General features: G+C 39.0%; 1 protein-coding gene across 1 annotated transcript; it reads left to right on the forward strand.

Moving 5' to 3' along the window:
* The first annotated feature begins 499 nt into the window (after positions 1-499).
* Ccdc196 (coiled-coil domain containing 196) lies at positions 500-10580 on the forward strand. Its single transcript, XM_036205624.1, has 10 exons — positions 500-546; positions 647-799; positions 1991-2087; positions 2756-2806; positions 3543-3620; positions 3799-3880; positions 4385-4446; positions 4802-4943; positions 10106-10161; positions 10458-10580. Exons 1-10 carry the CDS (start codon positions 500-502, stop codon positions 10578-10580), a joined length of 891 nt encoding a protein of 296 aa, XP_036061517.1.
* The last annotated feature ends 13562 nt before the right edge of the window (positions 10581-24142 follow it).

A 24142-nucleotide genomic window follows, 5' to 3' on the forward strand; every position in this document is an offset into this window, starting at 1 on the left:
ACCTCTGTCCATTTTTAAATGTTGGTTAGAAGTATCTTTTCCTTTGCCAAACTCCTAGAAATAGGTGCTGTTATCTTTTTATCTTTTCCTCACTCACAGAATCCAGCATTTTGAGCAGCAGGCTTTCCACGGAGGTTCGTTACCATGGTGTTGATGACTTCCTTTTGATAAGTCACTATTTTTTAATCCAACAGTGTTTTATAATGCAGGTATGCTGGCTGTGATTCCATCCTATTCATTCAAAGATTTCCGAATAACACTTGGGGAATTTGCCTAAACATAAGACAAGAAATAATCTTGTAGTTCAGTATTTTCAGTTATCAAGCAGCTACTGATGTTACTTAAAGCTCTGCTTACTTTGTGGTCTTGGTACTATTGTGACCTCAAGCTGTAGCTCAATTCAGTCCAGTGCAACAGGAGCTTCAAGAACAGCAGCACAAAATGATGTCTTAACTGGTTGGGAAAAGAAGACACGTATTTTCAAGAATTTCCCTTCAAGATGACAAGTGGTACAAACTCTTCAGGATCTTGCTTGTCCTCAAAAAAGTGAGTCTTTTATGGGGGAAGTCAAATGGCAGCTATCTAGGAGGGGGAAAGGTCTTTATTTACCCAAGCTAAAGATAGATTATTGTATCTCTTTCCATAGGAATCCAAGAATGGATGACAACTACTTGAAAGAATTGAATGAAGACTTAAAGTTAAGGAAGCAGGAACTTCTAGAGATGCTAAAACCTCTAGAAGATAAGAACACTCTGTTACTTCAGAAGCTAATGGCTAACTTGGAGGAAAAACAAAGGAGGTATGGCTCCCTACTCAGTATCCTAAAGAGAGAAAGGCTGGAGAAAGCAACCACCATAGATTAGTAATAAAATAAAATAGTTAAAAATAAACAAATAGCTGATTTGTTTGTTTTTCTTTTTAAATTGGGACATTCATTTCCAGTAGAAATAAAAGAATTTATCACTACAAATGCAGGGTCCATAGGAATCCTTTATTTTTTAAAATAAGTACAATTTTCCTCATCTTATGAAGCTAGTTACTCTTCCTATGCCCACCCAAGAAACAGGTAAATACCTTTAATTGTATAGGTCCATCATTTTATGCTGATCACTGATATATGTTGCTTATTTATGTTGGTAGAATTACTTTAGGAGAAACACTTGCTTCTTCTATACCAAGCCGAAGAGTGAAGTCTTTTTCTGAGCCTGGGAATTCTCTGGGTTGGGGAGACCTGAAATCTTTGTTAGAACACTCATTGTTCTTAGGAACTACTAAGTCCCTGTTTCCTTTCTGGTCATAGAAAATGCCACTTCAGTTGATCTGTCTTCTTTCTATCCCCTATACCAAGCCCATAAGGAACTCAGACTTCAGAACAAAACCAGCAAGAGGTGGTCAAACATCAACTGTTAGCAAACCAGCAATATAGACTTCTCTTGAGTCAAGAGAGCAGGTTACACGGGGCATTCTCCTCAGGTCCAGAGAGAAAAAAGACAACACAAACATAAATTAATGATTGCCTTTAAACAGTATCCTTCTCATAGTCAGACTTGATACTGAATCCGAGCTGGATACTCACAAGGGTAGAAGGAAGTGAATCTATCCTACCTGTGAGATGGGGAATAGTTCTGAAACTAATTTGAAAGATGTCAAAGTTTCCAGTTTCTTCTATACAGAGGCCCAAACACTCTTTCACTCAAGTCACACACTAAAACATTCTTTTCAGAGTGGAAAGTACTTTCAGTGGTCGTTATAGACCTTTGTTTTGATATTAAAGAGTACAGAATTCACTACTGATCACATACCTAGACCTAATGTCAATTAGTAATGGAATCATACTAGTGACAGACTTTCAATGTTTAGGACTTCTCTCATTCCTAGGATTTGAGGCCCCAATGAACCTCCATGGAAGAATACTTCCTGATTGATTGCAGATATTAACTTTATGTTTTAAAGGGTGTGTAAACTTTACGTTTTCTCTCTTTTCTTCTAGTCTGCAGATCATGAGGCAAATCATGGCAGGAAAAGGATGTGATGAATCTTCAGTCATGGAGCTTATTAAGGAAGCAGAGGAGATGAAACAGAACCTGGTGAGATGTTGTTAGTAGATACAGGCATGCCTTCTTGAACCGCTGTTGACACATATGGAAATAACAGATGCTCATCTATAGCCTCTGAAGCTTCAACGACGTGTATCTCTTTGATATAGGAAATCCAAGGTGATGCTAAGGAAATCAGGCTGGATGTTGGAAAGAGCAAGGGTTAGCTAGAAAGATTCTACTTTTTTGACCTAAAAAAAATAGTTTCATCTAATGGTTAGTGGATATAAGCATATTAGCTCTTAAGACTTAGAAATACCTATCAAATTAAAAGAAAAAAAGTTTGTTTTGAAAATCTCAGATCTTTTTGAAGTCAATATGTAAAGGATCTTAGAAGTTAATGCTCTAAAACCTCAAGGGACTGTCATATACAAGCATCTTAAATGTTAAGACTTTATTTCTGATACATCTCACAACCACCATAAAAAGTTATTTCAAGAAATAACTTTTTAACCACCACCACCACCACCATCATCATCATCATCAAAAATCATCTTTTATGTTTCTGTATGAAATGCTAGGTCCATTTATTGTCTTCCTTTGTGGTTTATTGTGTCCACAAATCCCCTTCCTACCATTAATTAGACAGCTGTTTTTTCTAACTTGATTTAACTGTCAGACAAACACATCTGTTTGTTTGGTTCTTCTTCTTCTAATAGGAAAAGAAAAACAAGATGCTCCGGAAGGAAATGGAGATGCTATGGAACAAGGTGTGCCTCTAAGGATCTCTCAAAAGTATTGTCCTACAGATAATGCAAAGAGCCTTTCATTCCTCTGGCTCCTCACCCTCAGTGTTTCAGGTCTCATCGTCCAGTGCTGATCCATTTGCATAACAAAGTGACCTTTTAAAAACACTGAAAGTGTTTCAGTCACCTGATGAAAACCCTTGACAGCCCACCCTCCTGTGACTTAATTGGTCTGTACCCACCTTTCCAGCCTCCCCTCTTAAAAATCCTGCCCTCTTTTCTCTTCCTTTCTTAACTTGTGACATGTATTTTTATTAAAACATTTTCACATTTCAAATTGTTCACAATGGCTAAGAACATAGTCTTCAGAGTCAGAACGATTCAGTTTTTGCTCTAGCACCATGTACCTTCCCCAGCGGTATGACAATTAACAGGTGGCTTAACCTTTCAAAGCTCAACTTCATCAATGATAAAATGGAAACAAAAACAGTCGCCAGAGTTGTGAAGATCAAACAAGGACTGTAATGTGGTAGTGAAAGTAAGTAATGAGGCGAGAAACTCAGCTGTCAGTGGTATACTATATGGGTTCACTTAATAGTTGTTATTATTATAAGGAGCATTAAGGAACCATTTTGAATCCCCTGTGGTAGGTATATGATTTCCATTTTGAGCCCTGAGAAGTTGCTGACTGGCAGGAACCAAAAGCCTTGACTTCATAATTACCACTAATTTAAAGCTTTGCCAAAATGTCTCTCCACAGACAATTGAGTCAGAAGAGCTCCAGGATCAACAGAAAGCAGTACCAACAAAGCCCAAAGCAGACTTGAAAGATGGAAAGGTGAGTGGACTTAGAATGTCATAGAAGTTGATGGCATACAGTTGGAAACTGTCCTTTAATAATCAGGGTTTATTTGGGGATCAGGACTTTTAGGGTATATTTGATTTCTAGTCTGCCAAGAAACTGCGTTTTCCCATCTGGAATCGTCTATTCCTTTAGTTCTTGAGTTCTCTCTTAGGCTCTGGAATCCCCCGTATCATTTAGGAAGGCCAAGAGTGAGCCAGAGCCAGCAGATGCAGAGAACGTGGAGGAGATAAGGAGCATAGGAGCACAATCACTCTGAGCATAGTGGCTTTGGCAACTGATAAATCAATTATCTGCTTCAGGTGTGCTGTGCTCCTAAAGTGATGCACATTTTATAAGCAATGTAGTATCTTTGGGATACTATCTTTATGTTAGCCAGCACCACGGGTTTCTGAAAAATCATGTTAGCTATCTTAAAATGAGAAAATCCATACCAACAATGACAATTCCATATACCAAGAGCACTTATTAATTTATCGTGGAGATTTATTTAGAGATACTACATTTGCATCTCATCTTCCCCCAAACAAATCGTTCACAGAAAATGAACTGTTCATTCATCTCTTAGCTTTTAGAGAATGCACTACACGGGGAGGTCAAATCAAGAAGACTATGAAGTAAAAACCAACCTAACAGGGAATCTATGATACTATAATTTTGCTATAAGGTTGTTGCAGGATATTGAGAAAACTGATCTTTATCTCAATTTACTTTGTCACCCAGAAGGTCTTTCTTCCACCAGGAAAAGCAACAGAGGAAAATAGAATGGGTCAAATATGAGGAACATCCCAACATCCTTCAGGTACTAAGGTTTTCCAAGGTTGACCATGGGATACATTTATTCATACAATGGAAAAGCTTTTAACTTCATATTGTTAAGGCCAATTCTCACATCCTCCATTGCCTATCAAGAGAACTGGATTGTGGGAGAGAGCTGAAGTCACCCATCTCTGGATTTATCTTGCATAATTTGGAATAAATACTTCTTCTCATGTTTTTGATTTTGTACTATTTGAAATTGGGGGAAAATAACATATGTTATCTTCCTAACTCTAAAAGAGGGCTTTATTATTTTTTTTAACATCTATGTAAATAAATGCAGGAGTAAATTTAGAAAAGTCAGTATTGTGAATGTTTTGAAAAATATCTTCTTGCAGAATGGCTTTCATGGCAAAGTGATTGAGCTGAGAATTGAAGCCTTGAGGAACTACCAGAAGGCCAATGACCTAAAATTATCACTGTACCTACAGCATAATTTTGAGCCAATACAAGAAGCTTTGAATCTTCTGAGGCCTCAAGGTGGGTAGAGTATCAGAGGTACATAGTTGGAGGTTTTATTTTGTCTGTTACACTGAAGGTCCCATTATTAACAGTGAGCATCACAGTGCCCTGGCACACAGTGTAGGTTAAATGTGGTGTAGATACATTTTTTCACTATCATCATTAATAGTAGTATTCAGTAATGATTGTATTAAGATAAGGATTCTTTGTGGAAGAAATTAAGTTTTCCTTTGTAAGCATAAATATACCATATCCTTAGTATATGTAGACGATAACAGTTGACATTCAAAAATATTTAGTTTCTTTTCATCTTTACCCCCTACCCCTAGAACTAGAACTGGTCTCAGAAGTCATATTGGATAGACTGTTACTTCAGAGCTGAAGGTGTAGGAGATAGTTGACAAGGGCTCTGAATTCACTAATTCAGATGTATTTCCAGAAATGTCAGTGATTTCCCCTAAAGATGTTCCGGTATCATAGGAAATCATAGTATTTCATAAAAGTAAAATAATGGTTATGATGTGTAGGGAAAGGATTCTTAAATTTTCAAGGATCTATTAATCTGAAGTCTTATTTTTAAGAAGAGACATGCCATGAGAAATCCTACCCCAAGAGTAGCAATGCTTTACCGGTATCAGTATACATGTATCTAATTTCTTCTCAGTCTTAGTCCATTAAGGACTTGAATGTCTTATAAAAATCCCAGACAACACATATGATTAAATAAATAGGTGAGGGAGAAGATACGTTTTTGTCAAAACATGATAATATATGATAGAAATGATAGTTAGTTAGTGGAGGCAGGTTATAAATGTGGTTCTGAATTCACCAGCAAACATGGATGTCAGTGTTCATGAAGTAGTTGATCAGGATGAATACAGACTTTCATGGTAACAAGGCACGAGAGTGGTTTCTCCTGCAGGCCTTCATAGAGGAAACAAGACCTCACTAGAGAAATGTCAGTAGTCAATATACTCAATAATAGTTCCAAAATGAATCCAGAATCCAAAGTCCCTAGACTGTGTCTTATCTGTTCCTTGATACAATATGGTAAGAAGTCATTATTGTGAAATTTTTTTTTACTAGAATGCAGCAACTTAGCATGATTTGGTCCAGGTCCACAGCACTCTATCTTCTTCAATAGGTAAAATTTGGAAAATCTAGAAAACTGGATGGACTACATGTCCCCAGGCAGAGTTCCACACATATTTTTCATTCTACTTATATTTTGAGAAGAACTGGACAGCAGGAAGTTTGAAAAAGCCTGGAGGCAGTAAGTCATTAATATAGAAATTTAAAAAGACAAAGAAGTAGTATGAGGAAAACAGCTGTGTTTTTGTGCCATTGAAAATTAGCCAAAGACCATCTCAAGGGATCCACAGACTAAGGAAAGAGTTTTTTAAATTTCAGATTTAAGTCAGTCCCCCATTAGTGATTCCATTCATCCTGAGTGCCTCAGGAGACTGACTCCCCTATACACACTCACTTATAGCACTCAATCAGTTTGAACTGGGGCAGCCCATAGATCCATACTTTCTCTTCTCTTTCACTTCTAGCAAATGAAATGATAGGTTTCTATAGTGCTCAGCCACTACATATTACCATGGGCATTGGCAGGAGCCATCCATCAGTCCCATGGTTTACTGACTATATTCACTGAGCAGAGACTATGTGCCCACACATATTTAAAATCCTTTGGTTTATTTGAGCCAAAATGGGTCTGAAATCTAACAGTCATAGATTTGGGTTATATTGACTTATTTATAAACTCTATTTTTTTATTATAAAAAACCCAGAAGTGCTAGTTCTTATGGTGGCTGTGCTGGTTATTTTTTTATTCTTTATTTTTGTCAACTTGACACAAGATAGGGTCATCTGGGAGAAGGAAACTTCAACTGAGAAAAATGTCTCCATCAGATAGACCTGTAGACAAGTCTTTTGGGGCATTTTCTTGATTAATAACTGATTTGGGAAGGTCCAGTCCTATGTGGAGAGTGCTAGCCCTGGGTATGTAGTCCTAACGTTGTATCAGAAAGTGGGTTGAGCAAGTCAGTAAGTAACGTTTTTCCATGTCTCTGCTTTAATTCCCGACTCTAAGTTCCTGCCTTGCACTCTTGCCCTGACTTCCCTTCATGATAGACTGTGGTTTGGAGTTGTAAGCCAAATAAACCCTTTCTTCCTCGAGTTGCTTCTGGTTAGAATGGTTTTTCTCACAACAGAAAACAAACAAAGACAATGGGAGAATTGTTAAAATAAATTTACTATGCTCAGCAATAGGGAAGTAGTGTGCTAGCATTACTGGTTTTTTAACATCTTTAAACTGTTGCTTACTTACTCATTTTTGCTACTCAAGTTGATTTCATTTTCATATACACATTTCTTAAAAAAGAAAGTTAAAAAAAAAAAAACAAGACAAAACAGGATCTCACTATGTAGGTAGCCCCTGCTGACCCCAGACCAGCAGTGATCCCTCCACTTCAGCCTCTTCAGAGCCAGTGTTACAGGCAGGAGCTACCATGCTCCAGCACAAAATTCGAATTACTAAACGACAAAACAATATAGCTTTCACAAGTAAACTTACTAATAACAAAAACAACAAAATCATCCTAGAAAGATGGTCAAGCCTGGAGCCTGTTTCATCATCATTGGAAAGTAAGATTAACAAGACAGATCATCTTAAAGAAACCAGGCCCAGCTTTGAACTTTCTCCTCGGTGCTCTCAAGTCCGAAGCATTGGAAAGGGAACAACTGAGCTGGGGGTAGAAGCATCTGTTTATGATCCCAGCAGGTAGGACACGGAGGCATAAGGCACTGGAGGGCCAGGCCTGCCTGGGTGGAGAGTTTGTTTAAAAAAAAAAATCCCCCCCCCCCTCGCCACTGTGATTTACAGGATTTCAAGACATGTTACAACACCTCTTAAATTTATTACAGGTATCACCTAAAATTATTTCAATACCAAACTTTGAGAAGTTTTCATTCAATGGGAAAAGCCATGGCTCTGGGGTCAGAGAGATGTATGTGTTGTAGCCCTTACACGACATGGGCATATTCATTTTCCACTTCAGTGGGCTTCCATGTCAATTCACAAATGTAGCACAGTCTCTCCATCCAGACTACGGGTTCTTCTCCTAAGGAAGAGATTATTTGATTTCAATTGTTCTGTATCTAATATTTGCAACCATCACGTGTAACAGGGCACATTTAAAACTTACCACTTTGTGTAACCCTTATAATGACACTGTAAGATCTGAAATATGGAACAAGCAAACTCAGAAAAGTTAGGCTTCTGTGTCCCTAGTTAAAGCTGGGGTTCTGGACTGAATAATACAATGGCAGTGTGAAAGTTTGATTTATTATGCCTCTTCCAGTCCTAAAAACTGTGATGGGAATCCAAACCTCGCTATTTATAGTATCATCCTCCCAATAAAGAATCATATTCCCTAAGGCTGTTTTCAGAGAATGTTTACAAATGGGATGGGAGTCCTGCAATTATGTATTTAGTCCGGTAGGTGGCACCAACCACATCTATGCCAAGTCCATAACAAATGGTAATTCAGGAAACGTGAAATGCTGTAGGAGACTGGTTTTCTATTACCCTTAGGACAAAATGTGCCACATTTATATACCAAATGAAAAACAAAGAAAAGAACCTATTGATGTTTTGTGTTATGCTATGTGGCACCAAGATGTATTACTGGCAGCCTTGATTAAACATTAAACTCCGTGTTCTGTTGTACAACTCTCAACTATTATTCCCCTCCCTGAACTATATTCTTCACCCCATTCCAAACCAAGAAACAAAAAACAAAAGCAATTGCCTACTTCCTCCATAATTCTGGTCTAAGGCTTTTTCTCTCTGCCACAAATAAATCAGGCAATTAGGGCAATAAAGTAAAAAGGGGCTGGGCTATTACACAAGGACTATTTGAAGGTTAAGTACTTAATAGCCCTCTTGGATGGCGTTCTGGTTCTTCTAGTTTCAAAAGAACTGAATTGCTTAAACTTATCGTGGAGGAAGGGTGGTGTGTCTTTTTGGACATATCTCCTAGGCTAATCAGGCAAACACAGGTCTTTCCTTTTCAGATATTTCCAAGTGGAAGAAGTTTTGCTCCAATGGTCTTAGCCAAGAATCCCTCCTCCCCTGTTTAGTGGGCAGTCTGGCTGAGTTAATGGTGCCTTCTATTTTGTTGGCAAATACTAGAGACTTTGTTACAGTTCAAGCAATTCCTATTTGAGAACTTCCCTGAAGCCTGGGACTCGGCATTACCAGAGTCTTAGCTCTGAGTGTCATCTGATCTTCTAAAAGAAAATGTTTCTGTTGTTTCACTCAGGGATAGTCTCCCCCCCACCCCCACCCCAGACAGGTCACAAGTGAAGGAGTTTGCTTCTTACAGTTTGGCTCAGGGTTTGTGTCACCCCTCACTCCCTGGCATATTCTATGTCAAAACTGCAGTTTGTAGCCTTTGCTAATCACTTATCTTAGAAAACACAGGCACTAAGCAATCTCTAAATTCAGATGAATCTCCCCTCACACCTGCTGGTGTTTAAAGAATTAAGGGTTTGTCTTCAGTGATAACGTATCTGTGATAAGCTATTTGATTTTGACAGTCTTGATGTCTCCCACATCCCAGGCTCTTCTCAGCATATCTTTGAGCTTTCTGAGCAGAGATGGGAGGTTCTCCTTAGGAGAAGAACCTGAAGTCTGGATGGAGAGATTGTGCTACATTTGTAAATTGACATGGAAGCCCACTGAAGTGGAAAATGAATACGCCTGAGCAATTACTTACTCACTAACCCTCTCTGTTCTGAAAGCAATGTCTTCCTCCCGCCTTTACTTCACTTCATTCATTGGTTTATCACACACACACACATACACACACACACACACATACTTGGTTTATCATCCCACTTCTTTGAAATGTTAGGGGTTCACTTCTGAAGACTCTCAAGGTTTTGTTTTTGTTTTTGTTTTTCATGTAATTCTCAAACAAGTTTTCCCACTATAGAACATAAGCTTTCAATAGCAAAAAAGGCCTACCACCCCAACTTTGAAATATCCTTTTATTTTCTAGGATGACTTGAAAATTCATATCAATGCTATTATTTGTCCTATAGTTATACAATTAAGTAATGCCATGATGAATGTTAATAGCCCTCATTTTCCAAATGTTTTCCACCAGGTAAAATGGATACAACTATGGAGAAAGCAACAACCAACATAAATGAGCCCAATATGGTGAGAACGGCTTTCCTCTATTTAAAAAAAAAAAACAACAAAACTCTAATTTTAAAAGGCTTGGATAATGGGTATGGATTTTTGCAGTACATTTCTTTGTTTATACATTTATTGATCTACTTTTGCCATGCTCAGGATCCAGCCCATGGCTTTGTGCATGGCAGCCAGGGGCTGGATCATAAGCAACAACCCAACCCTGCAATGCATTTAAAATGCATTCTAATTTAGTATTGTTTATGTTTGCAAAGCACTCATTGGAATGCTTTCCCTCTTGTTCTTCCCCTTCTATTTTAAAGACAATCCTGAGATCAAAGAACTACACAGAACAGCAAGAAGGAACTAGAGAAAGGCAGCATGTTGATGTTGGAGAGAGGCTCTTTTTTCTGAGGTCAATGCCAGATGAAGTTCTGAAGGATTAGAAGGCTTTCACTCCATTTGCTTTGGACAGAGTTAAAGACTAGGTACAGCCATTTCTGTTCATTAAAATCTCTCAAACCTTGATTTTAGTTCCATTTTCCAGTCTACCGCCAATCTAGGGAGAGAAACGTTGCACATTTGACCCTAAGCATGTTGGGACTTCAGTCATGTAGGTATTGTAAATTGCCTCTAATTACATTGGTAAATTTTGGATGAAATGACCGGATTCAAATCACATTGGTTATCATTAATTTCATAGAAAGTATTTTCTACCCCTGAGGTATTTAATTCACTGCTGACAAGTAAGCTTTAGGTAAAAAGTAAAGAAAACTATATTCCCTAGATGGTTTTACTCTCTCACATCTTATTGCTTATTATCTAGTCCTTGTTACCTAGTCCTTGAGTATCTCTAGCATTATGTTTTTAGTTTAGGCCTCCTTTTCTGCCTGAGTTACCACAGTCTATTAACTGACTTTGCTGCTTCCAGGCTCTCTAATCCATCCCTCACAATACCACAGAAACTATTTTTTCTAAAAGAGAAATGAGATCAGGTCACTCCACACCCCTTTTATTATGAAGTCCAAATCCTTCACAGACAATAGTTGATAGTCTCCTGCTTAGCTCTCCAGTCTCGTCTTTCAATTTCCCTTTTCCTCACAGTCTTAGAGTAAGCTCTACAGAACTATTTCCAGTTCCCCCGGTGCATCATGGGTTCTAGGTACAAAGCTGAAAAACTCTTTTCTCCTTGTCTTGACAACTGCCCCTTTTTCTTTAATCTCTGTGTGAGTGTGCACATGTACTGTGTTGTACATGTAGAGGTCAGGGGTTACCCTTCCCCCTTGTTTGAGACAGGCTCTGTTATTCATCACTGATGCGGAGACAAGGCTAACTGGTGTGAGAGCCTCTGGGTAATTCTCCTGTCTCCACTTCCCACTCTGCTGTGGGAGTGCTGGGAATAGAGGTACACACTACCACATCTGGCTTTACATGGGTTCTGGGAACCTTGGGCCCCATGTGTGTACAACAAGGGTATACCTACAGAGCTGTCTCTCATTTTTTCTTTTCTTTTCTATTTATTTTATTTATTTATTTAAGACAGGGTCTCGCTATGTACCCCTGGCTCTCCTAGAACTTGATATAAACCAGAGATCCATCTGCCTCAGCCCTCTAAGTGCTGGGATTAAAGATGTGCACCCCTATAACAGGCCTCCATTTTTCCTTAAGAACTAATTTTATTATCTTTTTCTCTCGCAGTGATTTTTAATCCTTACTGTGTACTGGGATCTCCTTGTAGACTCTGAAAAATAGCATATCACAAGGTCACTCCCCAGGTGATTTAAATCAAGATCTTTGAGAGCTAAGACAAAAACATATGTAATTTTTAGTTAAGAGCCTCAGAAAATTCTAATGTTCATTCAGGCTTGAGTTTTGTTTTTGTTTTTGAGACAGGAGCTCACTATGTAGCCCTGGCTCTCCTGGAACTTGATTTGTAGACCAGGTGGACTTGAACTCAAGAGATCTGTTGGCCTCTGCTTCCTGAGTGCTGGGATTAAAGACATGTGCCACCACCACCTGGCTAGGTTTGAGAATTTTTGTTCTCAACTCTTATATCATAGCAATAATGAACTATGTCACAGTTTTGTTCGTCTACCCAGATCTCTCTCTCACCAGATGATGAACTCTTTGAGACACAGAACTATGTCTTGTTCAACTTTTCATTTTAATCATAGCCTTTAACATAGGCTTTAACATAAGTTTAGTAAATGATATCATACAAGGATTTTTTTTATAGCTAATTATGATATGGCTCCCAAAGTTCACGTGTCAAATGCTTAACCCACAGCTGTTAGAGCTATTCGGGGAGACATGAAAACTTTGGTGAATATGGGCCTAGCTGTATGTAGTAGGCCTTATGGTATGTGCCTTTAAATGTTCCTCACTCTGATTTTTGTCTGCTATTAAGTCAAAGAAAGTCTGCATACTTCTTTTGTCATGATATCTTTCCCAAGTGCAAGGGGCCAAATTACCATGGACTGAACCTCGGAAACAGGGAGCTAGATTAACTCTTTCTCCTTAAAGTTGTTCTCTCAGGAATTTTAATTATAACTAAACAAAAGTAATAAAAAAAATAATTGTACTTTTCTGGTAATGAGCAAAGTAAGCCAATTAATTAATATTTTTTCATCTGGGGGGAAAGTTAAGTTCTTAAAATGCATTTTATGTTTTAAAAATGATTATTACTTTAAATATGTATCTTGTGTGTGGGAGGGTGGGTATCTATACCAATGCTGGAGCTGGTGTCTGCAGAGGACAGAGGCATGAGAGTCCCATGGAGCTGGAGCTACATGTGATTATGAACCATCCAATGTGGGTGCTGGGAACTGGGTTCCCCCTGGAAGAGTAGTTTGCCCTCAGTACCTCTCTTCAGCCACCTTTAAAATGTCATCGGTAACTAACGACTTCTAGGAGAAGGAAAATTAGTCCCTCTCAGGGATGAGCACCCTCTTGGTTGTCCAATGAACACACCAACAAAAACAGACTCAACAAGTTCTATATTTATATTTGTGCATATACATACACACATATGTATTTAACAACAATAATCAAAGAAAAAGACACTATAGGCTTGAGAATGGGGGAGAAATGGGAGTGTTGGAAGGCAGGTACTTGAAAGGGCTAGAGTGAGGAAAGGGAGGCAGAAAACTGATGTAATTCTATGTCAATTAAAACATGTTCAAATTAATTTTAAAGATAAAATTTTAAAACATTAGTACATATTATTTGCACAAAGTGATGGGTTTTATCATGACATGGTGATACATCTATGCAAAGTACTTTGGCTATATTAGCACCCTCAACACAAAAATCTTGTCCTTTAGAGTGGCTTATTTCACTTAAAAGTGGTACATATCATGTAGATCTCATCCATTTCTCTGTTGTTGGGCGATCCCTGTGTCTTTCTTAGGGTCCTCTTTACTAGGTAGCCTCCCTGGAGTTGTGAGTAGCAGTCTAGTCATCCTTTGTTTTACATCTAGTATTCACCTATGAGTGAGTACATACCATGTTTGTCTTTCTGAGTCTGGGTTACCTCACTCAGGATGATTTTTTTCTAGATCCATCCATTAGCCTGCAAACCTCATGATGTCATTGTTTTTCTCTGCTGAGTAGTACTCCATTGTGTATATGTACCATATTTTCTTTATTTATTCTTCAGTTGAAGGGCATCTAGGTTGTTTCCAGGTTCTGGCTATTACAAACAATACTACTATGAACATAGCTGAGCATGTGCCCTTATGGTATGATTGAGCATTCCTTGGGTATATGCCCAAGAGTGGTATAGTTGGGTCTTGAAGAAGATTGAGTCCCAATTTTCTAAGGAAGCGCCATATTGATTTCCAGAGAGGCTGTACAAGCTTGCATTCCCACCAACAGTGGAGGAGAGTTCCCCTTGCTCCACATCCTCTCCAGCATAAGCTGTCTTCTGTGTTTTTGATCTTAGCCATTCTGACAGTTGTAAGGTGATATCTCAGAGTCGTTTTGATTTGCATTTCCCTCATGATTAGGGATGATGAGCAATTCCTTAAATGTCTTTCAGCTATTTGAGCTTCCTCTGTCATGGGGGGTGGGTAATGAAGGGCAAGTGTCGGGGGAAAGAGAGCTTAGGGGAGCAGGAGATCCCGGCTGGATCAAGAACAGAGAAAGAGAACAAGGAAAGAGAGACCATGATAAATGAAGACCCCATGGGAATAGGAAGAAGCAAAGCACTAGAGAGGTCCCCAGAAATCCACAAAGATACCTCCACAATAGACTACTGGCAATGGTCGAAAGAAAGCCCAAACTTACCTACTCTGGTGATCCGATGGCCAAACACCCTAACTGTCATGCTAGAACTCCCATCCAATGACTGATGGAAGCGGATTCAGAGATCCACGGCCAGCCCCCAGGTGGAGCTTCAGGAGACCAATTGGAGAGAGAGAGGAGGGATTATATGAGGGAGAGATTTTGAGACCATGATTGGAAAAGCACAGGGACAAATAGCCAAACTAATGGGAACACATGAACTGTGAACCAAAAGCTGAGGAACCCCCATATAACTGGAGCAGGCCCTCTGGACAAGTGAGACAGTTGATTAGCTTGAACTGTTTGGGAGGCATCCAGGCTGTGGGACTGGGACCTGTCCTTAGTGCATGAGCTGGCTGTTTGGAACCTGGGGCCTATGTAGGGACACTTTGCTCAGCCTGGGTGAAGGGAGGAGGAGACTGGACCTGCTTGGACTGAATCTACCAGGCTGAGCTGAATCCCCAGGGGAGTCCTTGCCCTGGAGGAGATGGGAATGGGGTGTGGATTGGGAGGTGGGGGCAGTGGGAGGAGGGAGGACAGGGGAATCCGTGGCTGATATATAAAATTAAATTAATTATAAAAGTTAAAAAAATTAGGATGGATAAAAAAAAGTAGTCTATATCTATTATTCCATATTTACTTTCTTGAAAATAACAATTTAATTTTTTTATGGTCGGCTAATTCCACACATATTTACACATTTTCTTTACCCATTTATGCACTAATGGGCCTCTAGGCTGATTTTATAATTTAGCTATTATAAATAGTGTTGTAATAGACAAGAATGTGCAGGTATTTCTACTATATGCTGAGTCCTCTGCATATACTCAGGAGTAGCATGCAGCAGGATCATGTGGTAGCCTTATTCTTAGTTTTAAAAAAAGTTATTGTTTTGTGTGTGCATGCATGATATGTGAAGGGAGGGCATGTCGGCTATGGCACACATGTGAAGGTCAAAAGAAAACTTTAGTGGGACAGGGGTCTCTCCTCCCACCTTTAGGTGGGCTCTAGGGATGGAATTCTGGTTGCCAAACACATGACAACTGCTTTTTACTTGCTGAGCCATCTTACTTGATTTTACGCTTAGTTTTGTGCGGAATTTCACATTGTTTCCATGGTGGCTGACATATTTACCTCCCCACCAACAGTATGTAAAGGTTCTGTTTCCCTCTTGCATTCTTGGAAGCATTTTTTTTTCTTGATAACAGTCATTCTGACTGGGCTGAGTTGGAATCTCAGTGTGGGGTTTAATTTTATTTCCTTTATAGTCAAGGGATTTAGGTGTCCCCCCACCATGTATTTATCAGCTACTTGTACTTCTTTTGATATTTTTTTTTATTTATTATATTTGTGTTTTAATTTTACACATCAGCCATGGGTTCCCCTGTCCTCCCCTCTTCCACCCTCACCCCCACCTTTCCCCTAGCCCCTCCCTTCCATTCCCATCTCCTCCAGGGCCAAGATTCCCCTGGGGATTCAATTCAACCTGGTGGATTCAGTACAGGCAGGTCCAGACCCCTCCTTTCAGGCTGAGCAAAGTGTCCCTGTGTAAGCCCCAGGTTCGAAACAGCCAGCTCATGCACTAAGGACAGGTCTGGGTCCCACTGCCTGGGTGTCTCTCAAACAGTTCAAGCTATTCAGTTGTCTCACTTATCCAGAGGGCCTGATCCAGCTGTGGTCTCCACAGCTTTTGGTTCATAATTCATGTGTTTCCATTAGTTTGGCTATTTGTCCCTGTGCTTTTCCAATCTTGGTCTCAACAATTCACACTCTTACAGTCCCTCCTCTTTCTCAACAATTGGACTCCTGGAGCTCCACTGGGGCCTGGCTGAGGACCTCTGCATCCACTTCCATCAGTTATTGGATGAGAGTTCCAGCACGACAGTTAGGGTGTTTGGCCATCTGATCACCAGACTAGGTCAGATCAGGCTTACTCTGAACCATGCACCGGAGATCACTTTCTAAATATGACACCAGTAGCACAGACACTGAGAGAAACAATCAATCAATGGGACCTGTTGAAACTGAGAAGCTTTTGTAGAGCAAAGGACACGGTCAACAAGACAAAGCAACAGCCTACAGAATGGGAAAAGATCTTCACCAACCCCACATCTGACAGAGGGCTGATATACAGAATATATAAAGAACTCAAGAAATTAGACATCAAAATGCCCAACAGTCAAATTAAGAAATGGGCTATAGAACTAAACAGAATTTTGGTAATTTTTTTAATTCACTTGCTCATGTAATCATTGAATTACTTTCCCTTATATTGAAAACAGATTTTTAAATTTATGTTTTAGTGCTTAACTTTTTTGAGTTCTTTATATATTCTGAATATTGATGTCATATCAATGCCATCAAAATTCCAGCTAAGTTCTTCATGGAAATAGAGAAAAAGAATCATGAGATTCATGTAGAAGCATGAAAGACTCTGAATGGCCACAGCAATTCTGAACAAAAGGGGCAATGCTGGAAGGAACATGGTGTCTGATTTAGGAAGCCACAGCATCAAAACCAATGTTGTACAGTCATGGAAACAGTCACAGAGCCCAACAGAACAGATCAGAGGACTTGGAAGTAAACCTAAAGAGCTGCAGCCACCGATGCCTGACCAAGGTACTCCAAGCTCATACAGGACCAAAGACACCACCTTCACAAATGGGGCTATGCAGAAGACTGAAACTAGACCCTTCCTCTATATTCTCTGTATAAAAATCCAAGTGTGTCAAAGCCTTGAATGAAAGAGCGACACACTAGAAGAAATTATATGGAAAACACCTCAAGATATAAACACAGACAGTGGTTTTTGGAACAGATTTTCAGTAACTCAGGACAAAATAGCACACATTGACAAGTGGGATTCAACCGAATTAAAAAGCTCCTGCACAGCCAAGGAAACAATTACTGGGGTAAAGGAAAGAGCCTGAAGATGAGAGAAAGGTAGACTTTCTTAAAAACAATGTTGGATGTGTGGTGTGCTGAGGCGGTCAGATCTAGTTCTCTCCTCCCACCATCTGTGTCTTGGGGACCAAACTCCGGATGTCAGGCTTGGGAGCAAGTGCTAAGCCATCTCACTGAACCCTGGGAGAGCTTTGAAATGTGCTTTTCAATTGGCAAAGTTCTATGAGTTCATAGAATGTTAGCGTTCTAAGTATAAAGTTCCTTCACTTTACAAAGGAAGAAACTAAACTTTATGTACTTTGAAAGGGTGTCCAAAGACCTATCGTTAACTCAAGCCAGAGCTGGCTGGTTACCAGAGTGTAGAGATCATTGCTGCTAGCTCACACTCCCGCCTAATTCTCCTCTTTCCCCTCTGACTGTAAAAACAAGTCTCCAAAGCCCTAAGATGATTAGTTTCATTTCCTGCCAACTGTGTTAGTCGAGTATATAATCCACATTCTGTTTCAAGAAAACCACCTCTTAACTTAGACCCTGAGAGACTCTGGCAGGCCTGCGATTTTCGAAACCAATTACATTAGATAGAGCAAAGAGAACAAAAGACAATACAAAATCTAACTACTACTGACTCCCCTGAACTTGTCATTTAACCTAAGGGCCTTGGACTCCTAATCTTAACACTATTAAAACAGTGCTCTTTATTTTAAAAAATTATTTTTACCACTACAATGAATTGAGATTAGTATATGAATGCCTACTGTATTGTTAATTAAGGTATGAAATAATCTGTTTTGCTTGCTAGCGGAGGTTTTCATTTGTATTAGAAATAAGTCCTGTTAGCTGGGAATAGTGGCACATACCTGTAAACCCAGAACTATTTCAGGAGACAGAAGCAAGGGTGTCATAAGTTCAAAGTTAACTTTGACTACATATTGAGACCCTGTCTTATTATCTCCAATGTATTGAAATGATAAGTTCATTATCACTCAGACATGTCAACTTTCCTTCAAGTGATTCAAAATTTTCATTTTCTTCAAAACACAAACTGATATATTTTAGCCTTTTATCCTACTTAATTTAAAAAAAAGATTTCATATTGGCCTCTGACTTTCCCCTATGACAACACAAAATCATCTCCTAGACGGACTGGCTGCTTACCAGTCAGTGTCAACAAGGATAAGGTTCTCAGCTTTATGGACACAAATAAATTTGTTTGGTTAACTTATTTAAAAGATGAGCAACGCATTCAAGCTACTAAAACTCTTGAGATTAAATGATAAACCAAATATCAATTTAAATTACAGACAGGATACGCATCTATAATTCCAGCCACCAGGGAAGTCGAGGCAGGAGGATCGAAAGTTCAAGGTCATCCTCACCCACATAGTGAGTTTGAGGCCTGCCTGGGATATACTCCTCAAAAGAAAATAAACAAAAAATTCACAGAGAGGTATATCTTCCAATTGAGTTAGAATATGCCTATACTTAAGGTACTCTTATCACTTATTCAAATTATGGGGAACTGAATTGGTGAGCAGGGGAGTATTTATGTTTGAAATATCATTAGTTTTATTAGTACTCATATTACAATGTTGCTTTGATAATAAACTCCTAATATCCTTGAATGTAATTAGTTTAAAAATACTTGTAAAATTTTTGTTTGTGTGTGTATGCCACATGTGTGCCCACAGAGGTTAGAAGAGGGTGTTGGATACCCTGGAAATGGAGCTACAGGTGTTTGTGAGCTGCCTGATGTGGATGCTGGAACCAAACTCGAGACTTCAGTAGTGTTCTTCAGTTCAGTGTGGAGTCATCTCTCCAGCCCCAAGAGACTTTTTTTTTTTAATGTCAAGGCCACCTGAGGAAAACCCTGTCCTATCAGCAATATATTTATGAACCATCTCTTTAGGAGATATTATTCATGAAATACCTCATTTGTAGTGTCTCAACTTCCTAACTTTACAGAGGATATTTACTAACATTTCACCCCCCAAATTGCCTTTTGCAATGACCACAAATAGACTTGCAATGTTTACCCCACTTTTCTGATATCTTCGGTACAGAACTACAATCATCAGAGGGAAGGCGGCAGTGTATAACATTTAATTTTCACTCTTATCTAGACATAAAGTCCACCTTTAGTATTAATTAAATTATAGCCACTTTAGACGTCTCATTTCAAAGGCAGAGACTTGTGTAATCTGTTGCATCCCAGGCAAACATCTAATAGCCTCTCTGGCACCTTAGGAGGAGCCTGAATTGCTTCCAATTCAAAGTCCCTATTGCCTCATATGTTCTGTACTTGTTATCAAACATTAGGGAATGGAAAGGAAATGAGGTTCTGGTTTGAAAGTTAGACTTACCCTACAACCAATCAATTCCTCACATCAAGGAGATATGCAGGTAGATACAAATATGATAATTAATTGTGATTTTTGTGTGTGTGTGTGTGGGGGGGGGGTGGGAGGGACAGAGCTGCTCACCTCATGATGGCCTGGAAACAGAACGACTACCAGCTGCTTTTCTCCCTTTTACCATTTTGTCCTATCCAGGCCTCCACCTACAAGACTGAGATGATGTAGCTCACACTTAGGGTGGGCCTCACTGGAGGTGTGTTTTACTAATCTCCTAGGTATTTCTTTCCTTTTTTAAAGAACATTTATTTATTTATTTATTTATTTATTTATTTATTTATTTATTTTTATTCATTCATTCATTCATTCATTTATTATGTATATAGTGTTCTGACTGCATGTATTCCTGCAGGCCAGAAGAGGGTACCAGATCTCATTGTAGATGGTTGTGAACCACCATGTGGATGCTAAGAATTGAACTCAGGACCTCTGGAAGAGCAGTCAGTGCTCTTAACCTCTGAGTTATCTTTCCAGCCGCTTTTAGGTATTTCTTGATCCAATCAAAATGACAGAAAGAGTAGCCATTATACTTGGTAAAATAAAATTTTTTTAGGACAACTAAAATATCCATCTTCTTTTCCTCTTTTACAAATTTACCTATGCTCCCTTTTAAAACTTTTTCTTGCCAGGCAGACATGGTGCATGCCTTTAATCCCAGCACTTGGGAAGCAGAGGCAAGTGAATCCCTGTGAGTTTGTGGCCAACCTAGTCTAAAGAGATAGTTCCAGTATAGACAAGGCTACACAGTGAAACCCTGTCCAGAACCTTTTTCTTAAAGTTCATTTCAAGAAGAAAACACAATATAAACATTCTATAAACCATGTTTCCTCCAGTTATCAGTCACCTGGTTAAAAAATAAGATTACTTATGTTAAAATATTTTTTGCACATCATTTTTTAACTCTAAATTTTTTATTTTTATGTGTGTGTTTTGCCTACATGCATGTCTGTGTACTGCATATATATCTATGCACAGCAGGGGCCAGAAAAGGGCACCATATGCCTTGGAACTGGAGTTATGGATGTTGTGAGATGCCGTGTGAGTGCTGGAATTGAACCCGGGTCCTCTAGAAGAGCAGCCAGTGCTCTTAAGCACTGATCTACTTCTTTTGAGGCATGCCTTTTATAGAGAAATATTTCTTTCTATAAAGTTAGATGTTAAGCTGTTATTTATTAGGAAATCAATGAATGATGTAAGGAAAGTATGATGCTTTTGAATTGAAGAAAGTTAGTTTGAACATAATCCATGAAAGTTTTCACACTTGGAACTGTGCTTTTTTTTTTTTTTTTGACATATATAGATTGAATCCTTAATAAGTGAAGGCATTATAGACAGAACTCTTTTAAGAAATCAATTAGAAATAACAACTGGGATATCAGCAAGATGGCTAACTACAGATTCCTAATGCCTGTGCTCCCCACCAAAAGAAGACCAAAACATAAACAACTATTTGGGGGATAGACTATGCAAGGGAAAATACTGAATTCTAGCAGGAAGTGGGAGGTACATAATGGAACAGGAAGACTAAGGATGACCCTATAGAATAAAATGACATAACCTTTCTCTGCCATATTGTATTCTCTGTGGAGATAACTCAGAAAGAAGAGAGACTTCCTATACAAACAAGAAGTATCTGGGAAGCCCATCGTGGTACCCATTAATATGGTAGACACCTGTAGTCTATATTGATGGAGAATTTCATAGTTTTGACAGGTCCTGGGCCCTATTTAGAGAGGTGTCTGGAACTTACACATTATCCAAGGAGGAATCTATGTTGTCATTTACCATTGACACCATACTTTTGCTTCTGAACCCACCATCTTGACACTGGATGCATCAGTTTAGCATATTTTTCTGACAGCTAGTAGCTACTGTCTACCTTCCACTATACCAAATTAAACTTCACACATGGTAAAGTGCGATTCCCACAGAAGAGCTAATACTATAGATCCCTCCCCCTAGAACACACTGTTTGGGAGGCACTCCACCAACCATGGCCTGTTGAAGCCTAGGTGCAGTGCTCTAGCACTGGTTCACATTGTACTGTGTCCAAAAGAAACTAGTCCTTGGCAGTTTCTGAGGAACTGAGTCCAGAATGGCCACACACAAAATGGGCATACCTAACAGTCTAGTTCACCAGTTCCAGGGAAGCCTCACCCAGAGCGGGCAGACCAGTGTGACACATTTCCATAGCTTAGACCACTAAAGCATTTCCACAAACCATGTTCAATATAGCTGAAAAAGGCTGCACAGAGACTACATTACTGCACATACTTCGAACCAGAGCCTGAACACCCTTCCTTCCTACCTACCAGTCATCTTAAAATGGTGGGAGCCATGTGACTTCTTTGGAGAACAAGCTCTGAGAATAGCATGAATGGTTCTCCTTGTGGCAAGGCCCTGGAGACCCTGATCCTCTTGGCAGAGACCCATGGGCAGTTCGCTGCATAATGCTGGCAGGACCCTTTGGGCATATGCGCTCCCGCTCTCCTTGCTTTCACCATCCCGGTCATGCTGCTGCCTGAGTCACAGTAGGTCATAAAGTTTAATATTAGGTATTTGCATAACTGTTCTGGAAAGAATGATTTTAATCACAAGTGTCTTGGAGAAATGCTAATAAACAGATGATATCAGGAGTTAATCGGAACAGTCTAGAGACAGGGAATGAAGTAAAATCATAGAAACCCACGGTGCTCTTGTTTCTCGCAACTGCCAATACCCTAAGAACTTAAGAACAAGGGGTAGACAGTGTCAACTATTAAGTTTTCAAGTTATGTTGCCTATAGGATAAATGGAAAAACCTGCTATCTCCCCAGAGGAGATGAAGTTGTACAGAAAGTAGAACGGATTGATCCAGCTTCAGCTGGTGAGTTGCTTGTGAGAATCCAGACCCTACCAGATGTAAATATTAACCATGAGAGACAAAACTCTCTCTCACCCTACATGACACTGCAAATGCTACCACTGCTCTACTGGTAGATGTGCCTACTTAGAAAACTCCCTTTGTAGCTTGCAGGATGGCTTATGCTTCCAAGAGTGGAGCTATAGATCTAAAAGGTAATGGCTAGTGGGGGTCATCGAAGCCGTCTGGAGCCAGGCTCCCAGCACTAAAACATATCGACAGATGTATTGTCTTCACCTACAAAGACCTCTACAAAACTGGAGGAAGTGGACATACTACTAGATATATAACATTTGGGTACAAGAAAGTTGAAAAGCAAGAAAACATGACACCCCCATCCAAAAAAATAACAGTTCTTCTTCTAACAAATGGTTGCAAAGGGATGAAAAATGTATGAACTGTCTGAGAGTGAATTCAAAATAATGACCATAAGGAAACTCTGAGGGATACAAGAGAATACAGATAGACAGGTTAATGAAATCAGAAAAACAATTCTTACCTGAATAACAAATGTAACACAGAGACATCCTAGACTAGAAACAAGTAGAAATATTAGAACTGAAGAACTTGATGAATTTACTATACATGTAATTGAGATGATTGTGAGCAAATCAAACAAAAATTTCTAAATGTTAAGATAGGTCAGACAGGTCTTTTGAAATAATCTAAAACAATGGATGAAAAAGAGTGAATAAAGCCTCTGGGATTTCAGGGATATAATTAAGCAGACCAATCTTTATGTTGTGGAAATTCACAAAGACAAAGAATACTTATTTGATAAATAGGAGCTGAGAGATTCCCAGGTCATAGGGAATGGAAGAACATCCATATTCTTGGATCTCAAAAGACTCTATATAGATTTAACCAAAAACTATTTTCTGATGCACATTACAACAAAAATTTCAAAAGCTAAAGGGAGAATTCTGAAAGAAGAGTAAATTATAAAGTTACATATAAGGAAATCATCGTGAGAGTCTCAGCAGATTTCTCAGATTAAACCTTGCAGGCTATAAGAGAACAGAATTACATATTCCGAGTGTTGAAGGAGAAAAAAAATAAAGCCAGCCAAGAATTTTATGCCCTGAAAAGTCATCTTAGTTTTTTCTTTTTTTAATGAGTATTATCTCAAACCAGCAAAAGCTGAGCTACTAGCCTAGCATTTAAAAAAATTGGAGGTGCTTCAACAAGAAACAGAAGTATTTTTATTAACATAAAAACATCCGCTCTCTCACCCTTTCTCTTGACCACGTGTGTTTCCCACAGGCCTGTTCACGTCTGTCTCTTCCTATCCTATCTTAATAAAAGCTCTTCTGTAGAAAAAAAAAGAACATCCAAAAGTACAAATTTCACTAATGGATATAAACTCATAATCAAATTCAAAGTAACACATGGTGGGAGTAGAATATAACCTTTGAAATACACAGTAGTAAGTTTAAAAGTGAAAGTTATCATTGGCAATTATATCTATAAAGTCATTAAGGAATACAAAGTATATAAATCTAGATTA

Source organism: Onychomys torridus, chromosome 14, assembly GCF_903995425.1.
Source record: "Onychomys torridus chromosome 14, mOncTor1.1, whole genome shotgun sequence".
NCBI classification, from domain to species: domain Eukaryota; kingdom Metazoa; phylum Chordata; class Mammalia; order Rodentia; family Cricetidae; genus Onychomys; species Onychomys torridus.

What these genes read in the sequence shown, in the direction of transcription:
- Ccdc196 (XM_036205624.1), top strand. Translation starts at nt 500, where the DNA reads ATGACAAGTGGTACAAACTCTTCAGGATCTTGCTTGTCCTCAAAAAA. An exon ending in AGGAGATGAAACAGAACCTG is followed by an intron (nt 2,088 to 2,755) that starts GTGAGATGTTGT and finishes TTCTTCTAATAG; the next exon opens with GAAAAGAAAAACAAGATGCT. An exon ending in CAGACTTGAAAGATGGAAAG is followed by an intron (nt 3,621 to 3,798) that starts GTGAGTGGACTT and finishes GTTCTCTCTTAG; the next exon opens with GCTCTGGAATCCCCCGTATC.